General features: G+C 35.6%; 1 protein-coding gene and 1 pseudogene across 1 annotated transcript; both read right to left on the minus strand.

The window, feature by feature from the left end:
* Positions 1 to 1,122: 1,122 nt before the first annotated feature.
* Positions 1,123 to 4,957, minus strand: LOC107868300 (putative disease resistance protein RGA3). The gene is made up of 2 exons (XM_016714990.2): positions 4,531 to 4,957; positions 1,123 to 3,660 (listed from the first exon to the last, which is right to left on the minus strand). The coding sequence occupies exons 1-2, from the start codon at positions 4,955 to 4,957 to the stop codon at positions 1,214 to 1,216; spliced, it is 2,874 nt and encodes a 957-aa protein (XP_016570476.1). The 3' UTR covers positions 1,123 to 1,213.
* A 1,339-nt stretch (positions 4,958 to 6,296) lies between these two features.
* Positions 6,297 to 21,517, minus strand: part of LOC107868379 — a 61,989-nt pseudogene continuing 46,768 nt past the window's right edge.

The raw sequence follows: 21,517 nt of genomic DNA on the forward strand, positions 1-21,517 counted from the left end.
CTTCTTCAAAAGACCCATTTCTTTTTAATCTTTAGACCACCACCACCCCAAATCGCCGCCAGCCACCCATCTTTCCTTTCTTAACCTCTATTAATACTTCTTAGTTCTTAATCATTGATTTAATTTTCATTAATTACTTTTTTTTTTCTAACCTTCATTAACACTTCACTAATTTTTGCTACTTTTGATTTCTCTTCTCATGACATTCTTTTTTTAGGAAAAAAATGGGTATTCTAAATTACATATTTAAAATTATAATAAAGATTTTTTGTATCAAGATGAAGATTATTTCTTTAGGTGACGATAATGATTTAAAAAAAAAAGAGAGAGAGAGAGGATTCGAAGAAGAAGGAAGGGGATGGAAGTTCGTTGAATTGGAAGAAGAAGGCAGAGAGGGATGGGGGGAGGGTTGGAGAAGATGGAAAGGGGTGGGTTCGAAAAAAATGAAAAGGCTAGGGTTTTGATGAATATAGGGGGGTAGGGAATTTATTTATTTATTATTTTTATTTTATGTATAATTAAATTATACTATATAATAATTAAAATAACATTAAAATATCCCATCACTATTATTTTTTTTTAAAATGTGCCTTATTTTTTTTGTCATGTCAGTCATTAAGAGGGTAATATAATTCATGCAAAAATTATTTAGGAGGACAAATAATTATCGATAAAATTAAAGTGTTAAAAGTAAGTTGTGGCGATAGATTCAGAGGGATATTTATGCTTTTTTTTCCCCTAAAAGAAAACATGAATTGACTTTTACTTGTTCATAGTAGTTCCCTTCATTTCGTTTTAGTTGGCTATCATATTATAAATACATGTCTCAAAATATTTGTCCACTTATTAAATCAAGATAAAATTAATTAAAATTTTCTCATTTTACCCCTATAATTAATATTCTTTAGAAGCCTAAACAAATTTACAAGATCCAAATCTATCCGATCACATGATCTATGCTATTTCATTAATGTTAGACCTATTTTTCATAGATAATCTTGATATTCATCAATATAAATAAATAAAGGATAAATTAATAAAATCAACTATCTTATATAAAATTTTAAGTATGGTGTAAAATAAAAAATGACCAACTAAAATGACAAAGGAAGTAGCCTTTTAATGGACTTGAGAAATGACTTGAAATAAGTAAATAATGTTCATGTTAAAATTACATCCAATGGCAGGAAACTCCCAAACAAAGACAAATAACTCACGAGTCTACAATACAAATGTGAGCAATTTTGTGCCAGTCTCGTCCTATTCCCTTCTCATATCGCTTTTTCAGTTCTGGACTGCCATGAACTGTTAACACTGTTAGGTGCTGCAATCCCTCGGGAAGACTCTCTAGTGCGCGACACGAATTAGTATGCAGAAGCTGCAAAGCATTGAGACTAGCCACGCTGGTAGGCAGCTCTTTGAGATTCCCCAAGTAATTGATATGCAAGTTCTTCAGATTTACAAGGCTTTTGAACATCTCTTCCGGGAGCGAAGTAGCTTCATTGTTATGGCTAATGCTGAGGTCAGTAAGAGTCCTAAGATTGGATATGGAGCACAAACCTGCTGCATCTACCTTCCCCCAAATACGCAATTTCTTGACAGAAGAAAGGGTCGGAAAAACATAGGGCAAGACGTAATATCCCTCTTCAAGCACGGGGCATTGCTCCTCTCCTACCTTTTTGATCAGCAGTCCTTTCATATTAGGAAAGTCCCTTATAACAAGTTTTCTCAGGGAAGGAAACCTTCTTCTTGTGGGGAATCCAGAATCAACATCATACTCGTCAACATACTCCACCTCCGCAGACCCGTAGTGTAACTCTAGACTTTCTAGACAAGGCAGCTCACCAAAGGGTGGTAGGCATGAGCAGTTTTTACAATGACTAATTGTAATAGAGGCTACTCTCTCCAAAACTGAGTGACTTATCCAGTTTGGAAAATGGAATCCTCTGAAGCCAGTGATTTCTAAGGATTTCAGACAGGGGTGTGGTTTGAGGACTTCAAGCACTTTGACTTCTTCCGATTCGTACCTATGTGGTTCATATAAATCCCAAAACATGCTTAAAGATTGCAAATTCGCTTTTGCAGATAAATTGGCTTCTTTTACCTTTGTTTCGTTCTTTACTCTCTCAAGGTGTTTGATTGAAATTGAGCCATGGAGATCTAGGTTTTTTAGTTCACCAAGCTGATAACCTTTTCTCTTGCCAATAATAAAGAAAGATAGAGATTTGCGGCATGTCAAAGATCCTATCCTTGGGGGCATAGCAGCCAGTGGACAATCATCAAGGAAAAGATGTTGGAGACTACCAAGTTTACTTGTTTGTTTTGGCAAACAACAAAGTGAACTGCATCTATTTAGAATAAGAGTCTTCAGATTTTGAAGCTTGCACAAACTCTTTGGAAGACTACGAAGTAAAACATTGCGAGACAGGTCCAGGTATCTTAAATGTACTAGATCTCCAATGGAAGACGGTAACTGCTCAAGTTCTAAGCGGCTTAGGTCAAGCACCCTTAACGAGACAGACATTTTCAAGAGCGAAGGAGAGTAAGAAGACACCACTTCAGGAAAACCAATGGACATTCTATGATTGCTATAATTTCTTACATGTATTTCACGGATATTGCTGCTTGATGTGCTTGCTGAAAACAAAGATGTAGCCAAATCATGGATGAGATCATGCATCTTGAAATAAGTTCTACCAGATTTAACTTCAATCTCTTGGAAGAAAGACCTCATGTATAATTCATTCCATACTTCATTACCCACATACTCTAGGTCCAAGTTTCCTTTTGATAGTGCAATCCAGAGAGTGATGAGATTTTCCTTTTCCATTATTGTGTCCTTTGGGTATACTGCACAATACAAAAAGCATTGTCTCAGATCAAGTGGAAGATGATGATAACTCAAACTCAGGAATGGCAAAATAGTACTTTCATCTTGAGGCAAATTCCAAATCTCACTATCTCTCACGTGCTCCCATTCTCTTTCTTCTCTCTTGAAACGCAAAAGACCTCCAAGAGTCTTGGCTCCTAGAGGCACACCGCCACATTTTTTCACAATCTCCTTTCCAATGGCAGCAAGGTTAGGATTTATTTCTTCTTGGTGCCCAAATGCACATTGCATTAACAACGACCAGCAATCTTCTTCAGACAAATTTGACAACCGATAGGGTTGCAAAGTTCCCATAACTAAACCAACCTTTTCAAGACGAGTAGTGGTTAGAACAGAAGCACCACTTTCTCCAACCTTCAAGACTGCTCTCAAATTATCCCACTTTTGTGGATTTTCATTCCAAACATCATCCAAAACAAGAAAGTATCTTTTTCTATTCAGCAACTCCTGAAGCTTTATTTGAAGTGGAGCCAAGTCCATGTCACCAAGTAGTGGCCTTCCTTCAATAGATTCTACGATGATTGCCTTTATCAACCTCTTCTCATCAAAATCTTCCGAGACACAAATCCATATTTTGGGATGGAAATGCTTAATCATTCTCTGATCATTGAAGACCCTTTGGGCAAGAGTCGTCTTTCCTAGTCCCCCCATACCAAGTATTGGGAGGCCTGGAAAATTTTGGGCATTACTAACATTGTTTATCAGGATTTTCACTATCTCATCTTCCTCTTTTTTCCTTCCATAAACTTCTGGTTCAATTAAGATAGAACCTGGTCCAAGCAATGTCCACACGAGAATATTGTTACATTCAAGCATATAAGGAGTTAACAAAAAATAGAGAATAATTTTACACAATAAAGAGATATGGATGAGCTTGAGGAGTAGAAGACATGAGAAAATCATGTTGAGTTCCACTTGGCAAATAGTGAAAAAATATATTTTTGAAGTTTCTCTATCTCTGCTGCAATCATTTTCAGAATCTGATATGAACCAATAACTAAACCAAATTATTTTTGATTTGATGCCGTCATTTTAAAGTGAAAAATTCATTAAGAATGTGGAAGAATGCTAGAGGATTTCCTAGATTCTTATTAATGAAAGTACTTCCAATGTTATGACATAGAAGTTAAGTAACCATTATGTACCTCTGCCGTATTTAATTCACAATTTTTTCATGGACTAAACAACCAGTTATTTTATTTTTTTCCATTTTCTAATTGATGAACGGTAGGGTCAGGCTTTTCTTTTTAAATTAATCCCCAACCTGTTGACTGATGTTAAAGTTGTTAAGTGGTGTTTTCTTTTTTCACCTTTCCTCTAGTAGACAAAAGGAGGATGAAGTTTTCATCGTTATGCAAATAATGTTCACAGTTGATACCTAGACTATCGAATAGTGGCCCAACTGATAGTAGTAAAGTTCCTCCACATTCTTAAGAACTTTCAGAAAAAGGAGACAAACCATTTAAGCAGAAAATAAGGTATGTATCTATCATCAAAGGTAGCGAAGAGTTAGACTTGAGACTAACATTAAGGGAAATCTTTTGGAACTTCCACTCACCCCAAACACACGCATGAATTTGATAATAACCGAAAAAAATGAATAGAAACCAAGTTGTCTAAAACTTATTTAATTTGAGCACCTGTTTCCCGTCTAGCAGCTTGTCTCTCTATAAGTTTTTCATGCAAATGAAAATCCTTTCTTTCCTTAGCAATTGCTTCTAGTTTCTCCATCATCTCTTTCATCCTTTTCCCAATCTTGTGACAGAAGGTCATAATCCCTGGATGACAACGCCCTAGTCGAGACTGCTTGAATCTTGCTGCCTCATATTTACATTCGTCCAACATGTCATCTATTTTATACGCAGCAGCATTGAGTTTCTGTAACCAGTTTTTTATTGCCTTGTCCTTGAGTTGCTTCTCCTGAGCATCTTCAAGCACTGCTTGGACTGTAGAAAACCGACTTGAAAGATTTTCCAACTCATTTTCAAAACCGAAAAACAATACAAGTTCCCCCTGAAGGAAAGAACTGATATTGTCTACCAGAATTTGAACGAAAGCTTCTGCCATATGTTAGATATGTCTAGAGTGGAAATTGTAACACAAATTGTTGATGACTAAACAATGAGCACAAAGTTAATGTTTTGTGTGTGAATTACTTGTAATAAATACATTATTAATGGGAGAATAAATATATACTTTTCGTGTCATGGAAACTGTTTTTTATAGAAAAGAATCTCAATACTTTGCTTTTGCTTTAATCTGTTGCAACTGGAGTTGTAACACAAGGTACTCCGTTCCCTATGTTCCCTTTTATTTGTCCATAGAGTATACTCCGTTTGACCATGAGAAATATTTTTTTTTACCTTTAATTTGAAAATGGTTGTTTGGTCATGAAAAATTCAAATACAACTTGAAGTTGTGTTTAAAATTTGAAAAACAAACTTTATTTTCACTTTTTCCATTTTCACTGTATTTTTCTTTTTCAAAATTTTTCCTAAATGTTTTATTTCTTTAAAAATGACCCCATTTGTTAGTTTAGGGTTATAAATGACTGCAAATACTATAACCAAATGTATGACACTGTGACTATATATCTATTGATGACTCTTTTAGAACCTATCTTATTATTATATGTTTCAGATAAATTATTCTGAGTTGTAATAGAGAGGGTAATAACTTGGCTGATTGTATAGCCAACTTAGCTTTTGACACTACTGGCAGACTCGTCTTTGATTCTTTCTCGGAATTACCAAGTCAAGCATGAAGGATTTTGAATCTAGATAAGCATCGTGTCAATTTTAAGAATAAGCATCAAGGGTTGGTAACAGCAAATTACAAGATGTTTGCAAGCATTAAGGTCTTTTCAGTTTTGTTTAGCAGATTTAGCACATCAATTGAAAAAAACACTTTTCCCAAGGGAGAGTACGCACCATAGTTCATCACTTTGTTCAGATATAACAAGACAGTTGCCATGGTTTAACTGAGTTTCTAGAAAGTGAGGTCCAAAAGAGATGTGAGCGACTGATTATTTTTCGAAGCTAAGAGGAGATTTTGATTTATTGATTGAATCATCTGCCCACCACCTACACTTTTCTTGTGGGTTAGCCTTTTAGCTTTGTCCAATTAAGAGGCCGTTAAGGCCTCATTTGGACAACATGTAATTTGAATTTCTTAATCACAAACAGTTCATTTTGTTTTGAACAAGGTCAGTCATCTTGACCTTTTGGTGAAATGAGTTTTGTGGACAAGTTTAGGAGTGTTTTGATGTCTTTTCTCTATATTAAACTTCAAGTATATGTATCATCCTTAATTATGGAAAGAAACACAAGAGCTTGATATGTATCAAATTAGCCCACTTCTCTTGATCTTCATTCCAAACATCATTAAGACAAGCATCTTTGTCAATTCAGCAACGCTCCTGAAGCTTCTTTTGAAGTGGAGCCAAGTCCATGTCACCAAGTAGTGGCCTTTCTTCAATAGATTCTACTATTGGCTTTATCAACCTCTTCTCATCAAAATCATCTGAGACACAAATCCATATTTTGGCATGGAAATGCTCTAACACTCTCGGATCACTAAAGACCATTTGGGCAAGAGTCGGCTTTCCTAGTCCCGCAGACCAAGTATTGGGAGGACTGAAAGTTCTTGGGCATCACTAACATTGTTTATAAGGAATTTCACCATCTCATCTTCCTCTATGTCCCTTCCATAAACTTCTGGTTCAGTTAAAACAGAACCTGGTAGTCCAAACAATGTCCACATGAGAATATTGTTACATTCAAGTTGATTAGGAGAATATAGAGAATAATTTTACACAATAAAAGGATATGAATGAGCCCTGACGCCAATTTGTGGGAATACACGGTTATTTTGTTGTTGTTGAAAGAGATATGGATGAGTCTGAGGAGAAAATCATGCAGAGTATAAAATATATTTTTGAAGTTTCTCTATTTCTTCTGCAATCATTTTTAGAATATGATATTAACCAATAACTAAAACGAATTATTTCTTGGAGTCATCAGTTTCAACGTGAAAAATGCATTAGGAATGTGGAAGAATGCAAGTTTAAGGGTTAGAGTACTTTTATTTTTAATATCACCATGAATGATAGGGGTAGGCAAGACGCTGTAATAACTCATTCTTTTTAACGAGGGCTGAGTGGATAATTTAGCTATTATTATTATTATTATTATTATTATTAATTAATATAATTAAAGGGAGTAATCCAAAAGCCTAATCTTTTCTTCAGTTTCATAACTAAATCACTTCAAATAGAACTTTAGGGCTATTTCTTTTTATCTCACTATTTTGAAGGAGGCAGTAAAACAATGAAGAAAGATAGCTTGGTAGAGATTAACTGTTAGGTATGAGATTTCTTCTATCTTTTACCTAAATTAATTGTATATGGTGATAATGTTCTTGTCGGGATAAAGAAAAAGAGAAAAAAAAAGAGAAAGAAAAAGCTATCATGTATGATCGAGAGGTACTAGGCATAATTTGTAAAGTGGAAATTTCATGGGTGGGTGACTGCTACTTTGGCAAAGGAATTAACATTGGTTAATATTAACTAGATAGTGGGAAAATAGAGAGAAGAAGCAAGAAACAGAATGTATATAATGTGTACAAAATCTTTCCGCATAATTGTTGTTTCAATTTGTATTAGTTGATGTCTCAATTTGTATTAGTTGATGTTTCAATTTGATATTGGCATCACTTTAAACAGACCATCAGTAGGGAATATTCATGGTGCGGTATTGATTAATAGTGATGAAGTCATTGGCCAGTATTTTGAAATTCCTATTTTGGAAGCCTTCCTTGTTAGATTATTCTTAAATTCATGGGTTAAGGTGTGCGATATTAAAATTTATCTCTAAGTTTAAAAGTTAGGGATATTGAGACTTGACCCTGAATAGCATAATTGATATTGTTATTTAATATTTTATTTAGATTGATCCCATTGATCGTTATTTGATTGACGTCCTACACATTGCAAAGTTGGGGAATTTGTCATTAGCGAGGTAAGTGAGACTTTAAGTTTTGAGTGCTTGCTTTTCAAATATTATTTTAAAATATGTTTTTGTATGCCTGGTCCATGTGTTGGGACGAGCCTGTGCTTGGCAGAATCGATAGCCTTTAAGGCCAGCCGTATATACTTTATATTTTAGAATATTAATTCTCCTGTTATAAATTATTTCGTGATGTGATATGATTGTGTACTGTGAGATTGGGGCATTGTGTATGCTTCTTAATTTCATTGGGGCATTGTGTATACTTTCCTTGTGCATTGTGTATGCTTGTTGATTTTATATGTGACATTGCGTATGTTTTCCTTGAGCATTGTGTATGCTTGTTGATTTGATATGAGATATTGTGTATGCTCCCCTGAGTATTGTGTATACTCCTGATATATTTGACCCATTGTATATGTTGCCCGAAACTCCTGGTGTTGGATAATCATACGATAAATACTTGGAAATACAAGAAAAGGCACAAAACATACACCAAAACAGTCCACAAGTTCAAAGAAAAGAGGACCCCTTTGATGACCACTCTCGGATTCAACAAATACAACAAGAATACAAGATAAAAATAGTGTATTTCACACCAAAATAGCCAACAACACAACAATAACATGAAGAACACGATGAACAACAATAAGACAAGTTTCAGATTCAATAAAGGACCCAAAACAGTCCACTACACAAGATAACAACCACAAAAGTAAAGATAGAAAGTGAGACATATATTATTACATGGCCTAAGAACTAAAGTGTGTATTAAACACCTAAACCCTTAGAAAAATGTAATAAGAACACCTACACTCTTCGTGGACACAAGAGGAACCTCAATCTCCCAAGTACCCAACGTTCCAAGACAAGAACAAACAACACAAGTGATTCCACACTTGATGTTCACCTAATTTCGGGTTTGCCTCTTAGAGAAGAGAGGACTTATGTTACACACTCTCAAAATATCATCAATAACTAATGAATGAAACCCTAAGTGGTTCTATATATAGTATATTACAAAGTGAAAGTCAAAATGACCAAAAGACCCTTTAATGAGTGGGCGCCCATCAAGTGTAATGTGTTGGCTGATTTTTGGTGCATTTAGGTCCTCTTTTGCACTTCAATTGCACACACCGAGTCTTGGATCCAACATATGCCCTCATGAGTCCATCTACATGATCGTACTTGTATCATCCTCCCCTTCTTGAAAAAGATTCAACCTCGAATCCGCACCTTGCAAAATCAAGAGAAGACAAACAAGTACGCATCCTCATGACACGAGGGTTAGGGTTAGAAAAATAAATAATTAGCATTATCATGACAAGGTGGTACACACTTGAACTACAACCAAGGATCATTTTTGTTAATTAAGAAAAGATTTTGTACAACATCACAAAGGAAAGACCTCGAATGAATATTAAGTAATAAGGAACAAAAACCGAGACTACGCCTGTCATACAATGTATATCCAACAACATCATGAATATCATCATATGCATATAGGTAGAGAAGAAAGTCACCAAATACACGATTCTCATTCAAGATGTATTCACGAGTAGAAACACACAATGAGAGAAAGGGACATTGCAAGCACGTAGGGCCTCTCTTTTTCCAACCACTTCCTGAAGGAAGGCATTCCATCAAGGGAGTCATACCAATAGGGAGAATAAGGAAACTACCATGCATCAATCCAATTCAAGACAAGTAGTTTGCCCAATAACTCAATTTTCCTCTACAAAGGACGTTAAGTACGCTCCCAAGAGTCCCACAAGATACTTCAATTTGTCCAACCCCATAAAGGTGACAAGAAGCCTTTAACAACCTTGGATCCTTCTACAAACAAGAATACAACTTGGCATCCACAAGTTATGGTTCACATAACTTAAGTACAAATGTGTCAACCATGGATGCAAGGATATGAGCAACACCTCAAAGAGACAATGACACATTTGTACCAGGGTCCTCGAGTAGACACAAACCACTATTAATATCAAAGGGATCACAATGCAACTCACCATGTTTATCAAGCACGGGTAGGGTGTCATGCAAAAGAGTACGAGTAAAATTATTTTTCAAAGGATAATCACAACTCGGGTTTCCAAAGTAATCAAGCAAATTATGGTCATCTTCACCCGATTGACTATTTCTTTCTAAGACTACACATTCCCTACCCTTAAGAGTACTCTCATCTCCCAAGAAGAGATTTCCATCTTGAGGAGGAATGTTGTCACACCATAGTGGGTTAGCATATTGGCTATAGCTTCAAAGATAAGCCATACCGTCTACATCACATGCACCACTAGGTTCATTAGGAGTGAATAAACTATCTTCAAACAAGACATTGTACCTAAAGAGTGAATGATTTAATCTGCGGACAAATTTGGATTTTTCACTCTCTAAGGAATCATTATCAAGTTCCAAAGATATGTCAAGCACATAATTAACCCTATGAGCCAAATAAATATTAGAATCTTTACAACAACATAGGCTCATGGGTTCACTCCTTTTTCCTTGACCAACATTTTCAAATTCTTCACTCACTTGTGATTCATTAATCACATCACACATATCCTCAAGTAGTGGGCAAGTTTTACTCACAAATTGGAAAACACAATTTTCACACGATGATGTACTTTCATTCAACACAATAGCTTCAACACTAGGTAGACAGTAATTGATCTTACTAGAAGAGTCGATTCGGTCATCTATAGGATCAACTAGTGTATCCACTCGCATAATATGTACATCATTCATAAGTGGCAAGAAGTCAATATACTCATATGTAGGTAAGCTATTAATCAACCTCAACGGCTTATTAGCCTCGCAATCATCATTCATATGCACCTAAGTGTAAGATTTAGCTATTTTAGCTTGACGTTCATGAGTATGTTCATCTTTACCTCGGTATAAGAGTCCTTCACAAGCTTGGGCAGCAACTTCCTTCAGGAAGCTCTTATCGCAAGGTGCTTGGATAATTGGATTTTGTGGGAAGAGTTTGGGTAGCAATTGGCGTATAATTTGAATGTGCCATTTCATATCTTTAATATTTTCATCGATGCAATCAAATGTGGCATTGAAATTGTAACACCCTGATTTTCTGAACCGGAATGCTACACGGTGCTAATGACCTCGAAGGACCACAAGCTAACCCATGACTGATATCTGTACCCGTATACTGCGTAATATATCATAAAATATGGAAACATGAACATGAAAGGCCATAAGGTTCAAACCGAATAAATGTCTGATAACAAAATATCTGAAAAAGGTATAATAATACCAAAACAAGTCATAAATACTGAAAATAATGAGATCTGAATATCTAATTAGACATCTATTCTGAAAGCCTCTAAACTGAATAAGGAGTTGAAGGAACATGTCTCCAACTAACTCCATTTAGCAACTAAATAGTAAATGTAGAAATAATCATATCGTCCTCGAATGAGAAGGACTCACTGCAAACTCTGAACAACACTGGAATGCTACTGCTGATCTGGAGCTCATGCCTCTGAACCTATGGTTTAACATAAGAGAAAGCACCATAGCACAAATGCGTCAGTACATCTGAATGTACTGAGTATACGAGTGAGAAAGGCTAAATGCAAAGAGTTATATGCATAAACAATGCTAACTAATATGAATGTGAGAATACATACATGTATAAACAACTATAACTAAACTCGTGATGATACTGACTACTGAGTCTGAATGCTGACGACATGACTTTACTGTTACAGAGGTACTGAATTAATTATTGACTATTTTTGACAGTTCAAATTATGAAGAACTGGTTTGAATGACTGTGTCTAACAGTCCTGAAACTAAATACTGATAACATGAGCTATAACAACTGACATAGATAATATAATTGTAATGATTGGACTAATCGATATAACCAATATTGAGTGACTGTATCTGATAGTCTAAGTTCTGATGGAACTATCTGAGTTCCGTTCTACTTGGAGTAACTAAGTCTGAGATCAGTCCTATCTAGCAGGTGATCATGAGTATACTGGTAATAAGGATGATTTGACTTAGTCTGAGATCAGTCCTATCTAGCCGGTGATCTTTAAATCTAATGATTCTGATACTGATTAATCATAGTTGAGATCAGTCCTAGATAATGGGTGATCTTGAAGTCTATTTACAATGATAAGCATTGACTGTATCTAACAGTACTGAATCTGTACTACTAAGCTGAGTTGACTGTGTCTGAAAGCCCTGATTCTGTAACTGAAACTGTGGGATGTGTTCATCTAACTGACATGCCCCAAGCTAAGCTGACTGAGGTCCAATCTATACCCTGACTAGAAGGGTTTCAGTACCGCACCACCAGTAAAGACATCTGCTGTGGAGTCAGTCCTAATCTAGCGGGTGACTCCTGGGATCAGTCCTATACAAATAAATATGCTAACGGGTGACCCCTAGGTATGTTAGTCGTATCTAATGGGCGACATCTCGTACCTACGCTGGCAACGCAGTTTTGGAACTTAAGGATTGCTTCTAGGGATCTCATTCCTATTCTAGCGGGTGAGCCCCCCATCCTTAGGTTCTCTCAGTGCTGAATCCTACTCCTATCTGAAAGACACTGAACTGAATAACTGGGCTGAACTAAATAACTTAACTACATAAATTTGCTGAACTGATATTGATTGACTGAACTGATACTAGTGGTATTATTTAGCAGAGCTAAAACTGAGTTTACTGGATTTCGATGATAAATGGAATATAATGACTTCTGAGGACTGATTAAGAGTACTGAAGTTACTGAGATTTACTGTGATTACTGAGGTTACTGAGCATTGAGATTACTGAGACTACTGAACTACTGATATTACTGAGTTTTCCTGAGTCACATGACTGATTGATTTCTATAGATCATGGCTTGACTGAGAGTATCGTGAAAACATGACATGGCTCTAGACACACAACTATATTTTTTGGGTACAAGTACCCCCAGGACTTAATGGAAGGAAACTGACACACATGACTGACTTGATCATAAGAGTAGAGTCCATAATCCACAATATCATAAATAAGGGATTTCATACTAAGCATGGTTCTCAACAATCTATTTCATGGAAGGGAATTTCATACAATACGTATATACTTGCATAGCTTTCAATATCATGCTCATTACATATTACAACCACAATCCATAATATCATAACTTGGGGAATTTCATGAAGTACATGGGTATTCTACATCTTTTACATGAGTGGGTTTTGCAAGTAACCATAGCATAATTCCATAAGACTAGTTCATGAGTAATCCAACAGTGTTCATAAGACACATTATCAACATGGATGACATTGAATCATAGAGGCCTATCATGAATCCTTCAATTAGTCACAATTTAGCTATAATGCATTATTTCTAGTCTCTTAGGTATTTTATCAAACACCTTACATGCACAACTTAGGCATAGGAGTAAATCATACAATTATTCATCTTAAATAATCAAACTTACATGTTTTCAACTCATATGATGTCATAGATTCATAATAACACATAAGGATTCTATATTGGCATCTTTCAACACATAGACATGATCAATAATCCATTCATAGCATGAAAATCATAATATATATTTTTAGAAAAAAAAAGGGTTCTTGAACTTTATGGACGAAAGAAATCCATGAATGAACACACGCATACCTTAGAAAGGATACCTTGATGATTTTCTGGAGTGTTCTTGGATTGGGAAACTTAATTCTTGATTATCTTGAAAAAAGGCTTGAATCTTGCTTTTGAGAGATGAGTTTGATGGAAACCCTAATCTTGTGGTCGAGAGTGTAAGAGAGGGTTTTTAAGATGCTTAACTGAAGAAAAATGGAAAAAATTATGCCTTTTTAGGGTTATAAGTCATGGAAGGTGAAGGAAAATACCAAAATACCCTTATGAAATAATTTCTCAGTTGCTGACAATCATAGCTGATGGCCTTCGTGATAGGGCGTCACAAATGTGATAAGCTATCACGAATGTCGTCAATTAGGGGCTGGTTTCTGCCCAAGGCTGAGGACCTTCATGATAGGGCGTCATAAATGTGATAAGCTATCACGAATGTCATCACTTAGGAGCTGGTTTCTGCCTAAGGCTGACGACCTTCGTGATAGGGCATCAAAAATGTGATAAGCTATCACGAATGTCGTCATACTATTTCCAGCCTGACATGCTGGAGTAAAATAGGCATAACTCTTTGCTCCGATATTGGATTTAGGTGAAATTGATATCGTTGGAAAGATAATTCAAAGAGATTTCATTTGATATATAGTAAACCACTTAGTTCATCATATACAATGAGTTATGGTCAATTGAACTTGACCCAAGTTTTGACGCTCACTAAAACTTGAACGATAGGAAAACTTTCAATTTGTACTTGAGTTAGGGGACCTCTATGATCTAAATTCATGCTCAAATAGATTCCCACACTACATAATTGATTAAAACACTAAATTTATATAGGATTTGCGGCTTTTGAAACATCCACGCATAGGAATGACAGATTTTCATTCTAGTCCAAAATGTGGGGTATTACAGAAATTATGGGCAGCCATTGTACCTAACAAAAAGACACAAAAAATAAAGAAAAAAACAAAATTGTTAGATCAAAAATGCCTCACCACATTCTCACTCTTGATTTTACCTCGTACTTGGTTTCACAAGTTTTGAAAGCCGTCTTGTACTTCGTGAGTGATTGAGGGTCAGGCCTACTCTTGTATGGAATGGATTTTTATTTTAAACTCAAATGAAATAATGTAGGACTGGAGTCAAGAACTAACAATGAATTCGCAAAAAGAAAAGAGCACACAACAAATGCTTAACACGAATGAACGATCACAAGGACTAACTAACAATCTAGTAGATGAGTACTAGTTTGCCAATTAGCATTGGAACCAATGAAATGGAAACTAAGGAACAACAAAAGAAAACTAAGAAATCTAAAATTTGAGCTTAAATATGTTGTGTGAACAGTAAAACATGATGATGTGGCAACCACATATAGGTCTCGATCCCACACCAATTTTTATTTTCCAAATTTGGAAGTCTGGATCAATTACTACTTGAAATGGTGAAATTTGGATAATGGAGGGAAACTATAAGTCTTGAACCCTTTCAATTTTTCATACACAAAGTCTTGACTTGACTTGTACTATGTTCCACAAAACAAGGCTCCTTGATTTAAGAAAAATAGTTGAAAAAGTTGATGTCAAGTCTAGGATGTGATGGTTCACCAACAAGCTTTACAACTTGTCTTACTCCTTTTTGGATCTATTTTACACTTTTTTTGTGGTCAATATATGAGACTAAGTGAAGAACAAGATGAACATAACAACAATCTTCAAGAACACATCAACAATCTTCCAAGAACTACAACAATTTCACACGGCCAACTCCAATACCACAATAACAATGTCTCTAACCTACGGCCAATACCTCAACAACTTCAACCAATATGTTATTAGGCCACTAATTATCAATAACAATGACACACGGCCACACTTAGAACATCAACAACAACATACGGACAAAATGAAGTCACAATAACAATGCTCAATACATGGACAAGTTTTCAAGTTCACAATAACAAGATCAAGCTCAAACTTAGATATGAACACTTTTAGTGTTGGTGAGAAAGAAACCAACACTTAAAACACTCTAAACAAACAAAATGACTACCAAATCAAGTGACAAATTTTTGGCCAAGACAACAACAAGAACACTTCTTTTTTTTTTTTCTAGCAAGTCCAAGATTGATTTTGTTGGAACAAAATCAACTACAAGCTTTGATACCAAATGATACAAGACAAAAAAGAAAGGCGCAAAAAACACCCCAAATCAGTCCACAAATCTTAAGGATCCGAGAACCAAGATGGATACCACTCTCGGATTCACTACAACAACAAGAATACAAGGATACAAGGGCGTTTTTGACACCAAAACAACCACCAAAACGTGATGAACACAAGAAGCTAGACAACAATATGATAAGAACAATAACAATAACAAATGGCTTGCACTAAACAAGAGAAAACACCACAAGATTACAATAAAATAAAAGGGATAGATAGATAGACCAATGGTTGGTATAATCTTAAGAACCCAAGAGCCTATTCCACTCTTGGACCCTTAACACTACACACAACAAGATGATACAAGTACGATTACGTAGATGGCCTCATGAGGGCATATGTTGGATCCAAGACTTGGTGTGTGAAATTGAAGTGCAAAAGAGGACCTAAATGCACCAAAAATCATCCAACATATTACACTTGATGGGCGCCCACTCATTAAAGGGTTTTTTGGTCATTTTGACTTCCACTTTGTAATATATTATATATAGAACCACTTAGGGTTTCATTAATTAGTTATTGATGATATTTTGAGAGTGTGTAACACAATTCCTCTCTTCTCTAAGAGGAAAACCCAAAATTAGGTGAACACCAAGTGTGGAATCACTTGTGTTGTTTGTTCTTGGCTTGGAATATTGGGTGCTTGGGAGATTGAGGTTCCTCTTGTGTCCATGAAAAGTGTAGGTGTTATTATTACATGTTTCTAATGGTTTAGGTGTTTAATACACACCCTAGTTCTTAGGCCCTATAATAATATATGCCTCACTTTCTATCTTTACTTTCGTTGTTGTTATCTTGTGTAGTGGACTGTTTTGGATCCTTTATTGAATCTAAACTTATGTTATTATTGTTCATCTTGTTATTCACATTATTGTTGTGTTTTTGGATGTTTTAGTGTGAAATAGACTATTTTTATCTTGTATTCTTGTTGTATTTGTTGAATCCAAGAGTGGTCATCAAAGGGGTCCTCTGTTCTTTGAACTTGTGGACTGTTTTGGTGTATGTTTTGTGCCTTATCTTGTATTTTAAAGTATTTATCATTTCATTGGTATCAAATCATGTCTTGATCTTGTTCCTACAAAATCAATCTTAGGATTTCCTGATAGAAAATTAAACAAAAGTGTTAGAAAACTGAAAAATCAAAAAGAAGCAAATCTGTCCATTTTGTGTTCTTGGCCGAAATTGTGTTATGTTGTGTCTTGGACAAGATTTTTTACTTTTTTTTTCTAGTGTTAGTTTTCTTCATATCTAACACTTTTGAGTCTAAATATAAGTTTGAGCTTACATTGATGTAGTTGTTATTGTGAACATAAGACTTGGCCGAATTGTTGTTGAAACATTATTGTGATGGACTATTTTGGCCTTGTGGTCTTCATATTATTGTTGTTCTAATCTCTTCCACATGATATTGTTGTTCATTGGTGGCCTAAGAACCATTTTGTTGAAGTAGTAGTTGTCTTGGCCAAGTGTTGAAGATATTGTATTGTGAAAATTTGAAGTTAGTCGTGTGAAAATTGTTGGGATCTTAGAGATTATTGTTGGTTGTTCTTGGTGATTGTTGATGTTGTTCTTGAAGTTATTCACTACCTTCATGGATTGTTACAATAAATTCAAAGTTAGATCCAAAAAGGTGAAAAAAAGGTGTGAGAACTTTGTTAATCTTGAAAGACTTACCATCACTTACTAACTAGTCAATCATATCTCAACCATTTTCCATAAAATAAGGACCCATGTTTTGAGGAAAAGTGCAAGTTAAGTCAAGAATTTTTGTGTTTGAATTTCAAAAGTGATACAAGACTTCTATCTCCCTCCATTAACCAAATTCCAATTCCTAAATTGTAAATTGACCAAAGACTTGAGATTGGACAACAAAAATTGTTAGAAACCGCAACCAATTACGTGCTACCACGTTATCATTATTACTGTTCACACAATAATTTTGGCACAAACTTTTGATCTCTTAGTTTCCTTTTGTTGTTCCTTAGTTTCACTTTCATTGGTTCTAATACTAATTGGCAAACTAGTACTCATCTACTAGATTGTTAGTTAGTCTTTGTGTTCATTTATTCGTGTTAAGTGTTGTTGTGTGCTTTTCTCTTTTGTAAATTCATTGTATCTTGTTGGTTCAAGTCTATAAACAAATTTTCCTTGAGTCTACTCAAATGAAAATATTTTTTGGGCACGAGTAGACTTGACCCTCAATCACTCGTGAAGTATAAGCCGACTTTCAACACTTGTGAAACCAAGTGTGAGATGATCAAGTGTACGAGAGTGTGGTGAGGTTTCTTAGAACTAACTTGTGTTTTGTTTTGTATGTGTGTTCTTTTCTTTCTTTTTTTCTTAGGTACAATTACAAGGAAACCCACGGCTTCCACCCCTCAACCCTTGGACAACAATGTCACCAATGCCATTTTGGCCTTCCTTGACACTATGTCCCGAGAGCTAGCTATGTGTCACGACCCGAACTAGGGCCTGGCCATGACAGACATCCCTAACTATGAAGGCCCAGACGTCCTACTCTATCTGATCTGGTAATCATGCACAACATTTATATAATAAAATAAAATGCAAAATTATAATCTAATATGAAAACATGGTCATACTCTGGATTTAGTTTAACCATACAGAATGAAATCCAAAATTCAACTAAAAAACTTTTGGAACAGTCTGCGAAATATCTACTACATGATCTAAAGATAACTATCTCAAAAGCTGGGACAAGGCCCCCAGTAGACCAAAACAAAGGAATAACATAATCTAAAATGACAGGACTTCTGGAATAAAGAAAGCTCACCACTGCTTAGATCACTTCTCCCTGGATACTCTACTGATTAGTCGGACCCCTAGACTGTGCCTCCGAACCTGGGAGGTAGGGGGTCAATACAATTATACTGGTACATAGAGAAAATCTAAAATAATAATTTATATTCAACATATATGAGAGAAATTTAAAACATTTCATAAACATATCATCTAGTAAGAAATCTCATGGGCATTTATGAAAGATTCTGTAAAATCATCTGAACTCTGTGACACTCTTTGTTTTATTTATGCGCTAGGTGGTATACCCTACAACTTTGAAAGTCCATGGACTATATGGAATCTTTTATTGACTCGGCGGGGAAGCCCCTAACCCAAGTGTGCTATAAGGGTTGAAGTCTCTGACTCTGCTATGCCACACGGCCGTCGCCAGCATAAATAATATACCCGGATTGGCAAATCACGGTTTTAGGTTAAGATTTACTTGAACTCAAACCTTCTTTGGGTAACCACCTAACCCTCTTTAAGCCCAGTTTTAACTCTTTAAAACATGCATTCTCTGAAGATACACTCTGAAAACATACTTTGTTATGGCATACATACTTATTGTATCGTCATACCATTGACTTGCAAGTCACATTCTCTGAGCCATTATTGGCATATAATAATCTCTATTTCAAAATGTAAATCTGGGACCACCGTATCAATAAATCACTTCAAATAAACTCTTTCTTAAAGATCATGTAAACATATGCAAGAAACTCTCTTTTTCAACATTTCAAATACACAAGGTGGTCATGTCAAAGATATCCATCACATGCAATTCTTTCTTTTTAAGACAAGAACAAAATCATATCAAGAAACTCCCTCTCACCATCATCAAAATCATGTTAAATACTTACGTATTGAAATATCCCCTTTAAAACATTAAACAAGCATCTTAAATCATTCCTAACAAGTTCATCAACTCTAAATCATCAAAGAGAGGGATTTCAATAATAATTCTCTCAATCAAATCCTCAACATCATACATATTCATATAGGTTTAAATTAATTTAAGGGGGAAAGGCCTAAAGACCAAAACAATAATATTATCCAAGCATCCATAATGCGAAATTCAAAGCATAAGTTTCAAAACCCCTTTAAAATTCATGCTTGATAAACTTCAAATCATGTTCTAGCATTTACAAGCCCATGTAGTTTTATTTTTAGGATAAACCCCATGTACCTTGAATTATGAACTTAGTGACTGATTCTTGAAGCCTACGGTTTGGGGATTCCAAATCTTCAGTCAGTTTTGAAAACCCACGGTTGAATCTTGAGTTAATTGTTTTTTTTTTTTAGTTTGAAACCCTAGAGAGTGTCCTTGTGAAATTTTTGGAGAAAATATGAATAATGAGGTCACTTGGGAGTATAATCCCATGTTTAAGATGATAAGGGGTTGGAAAATACCTAATATACCCTTAATGAGACGGAATAAAATATAATTGGGAGCTTAATTTTATGGACCCTCGCGCCGCACCACAATCGTGGTGGCTCACTAGAAATTGATGAATGGGATTCTTAGGATCACCGCGATGCAGAGCCATTGTGTTGTTCCACTGGTTGGGACCTGGAACTTCATCGCGATGCGCCACAATTGGACTAGGCTACTGGAATTTGACAATTGTTAAATAGACCCTCTCTGCGATACGTCAAGCACTAAAATGATAGTGTTTTTTTACTAGGACTTAAATTAGCCATAATTTATTGCCCGAGTATTGGATTTGGGCGAATCTTAAATCGGCAGAAATCTTATCAAATTTCCCATATGATGAAAAGTTGAAATTAGGAAAATTATATACATGGCTTAAACTTTACTCACTTTGGAAGTCAAAAAAATAAGACTAAGTCTCTCTGACACTAAAAAAAATCTTTAACTCTAAGAGCATATTGCCACGAGCTAATGCATAGACAATGGGGGGTGTTACATTATCCCCCCCTTGGGATCATTCATCCCCGAATGATGACGCAGAACACAGACAAGAATGATTTCAAACATATTAAGGCCATAAAAGAATAAGACAAGGATTGTACCTTTTATTTCTTCATTCACCGGATCAAATAAGTCTGGCTATCTATCTCTCATGTCATCTTATGATTCCCAAGTTGCTTCCTCAACTTTCTGATTTTTCCACAACACTTTAACCAAAGTTATCTCCTTGCTCCTCAACTTTCTAACTTGACGATCTAATATTGCAATAGGTTCCTCTTCATAGGATAAGGAGTCTGTCACTTTGACCTCCTCTATAGGCAACAATAATGAATGGTCCCTAATATATTTCTTCAACATGTATATGTGAAATACTGGATGAACAGAACCCAGATTTGCAGGCAACTCTAACTCATATGCAACTTCACCTATTCTTCTCACAATCTGGTATGGTCCTATATAGTGAGGAATCAACTTTCCTTTCTTTCCAAAACGCATGACTTCCTTCATAGGAGAAAATTTAAGAAATACCCAATTACCAACTTCAAATTCTAGCTCCCTTCTCTGAACATCGGGGTAGGATTTCTGTCTACTCTAGGCTATTTTAAGTCGTTCTCTAATAATTTTCATGTCCTCCATCGCCTGATGAACAAGATCATGCCCAAACATATGAGTCTCACCCACTTCATACCACCCTATCGGTGATCTACATCTTCTCCCATACAAAGATTCAAATAGAGCCATCTTAATACTGTCATGGTAGCTATTATTATAAGTGAACTCTATCAATGGCAAGTGATCTACCCAACTACTTTTGAAGTCAATCACATAAGATCTCAATATATCTTCAAGGTTCTGAATAGTACGTTCGGATTGCCCATCCGTCTGAGGGTGAAAAGCTGTACTTAGGTTTACTTGAGTACCTAAACCCCTCTGAAAAGATCTCCAAAATTGCAAAGAGAATTGCATACCTAGGTCAGATATGATGAACATAGGTGCTCCATGCAGATGAACTATCTCCTCAATGTAAATC

Source organism: Capsicum annuum, unplaced genomic scaffold, assembly GCF_002878395.1.
Source record: "Capsicum annuum cultivar UCD-10X-F1 unplaced genomic scaffold, UCD10Xv1.1 ctg81678, whole genome shotgun sequence".
In the NCBI taxonomy this organism is placed as follows: domain Eukaryota; kingdom Viridiplantae; phylum Streptophyta; class Magnoliopsida; order Solanales; family Solanaceae; genus Capsicum; species Capsicum annuum.

Bases quoted from the DNA above. Each gene is read 5' to 3' on its own strand.
- LOC107868300 (XM_016714990.2), bottom strand. From the start codon at position 4,957: ATGGCAGAAGCTTTCGTTCAAATTCTGGTAGACAATATCAGTTCTTTC. The intron at 3,661-4,530 runs GTGCTCAAATTA...TGCTTGGACCAG, and splicing joins AGCTGCTAGACGGGAAACAG to GTTCTATCTTAATTGAACCA.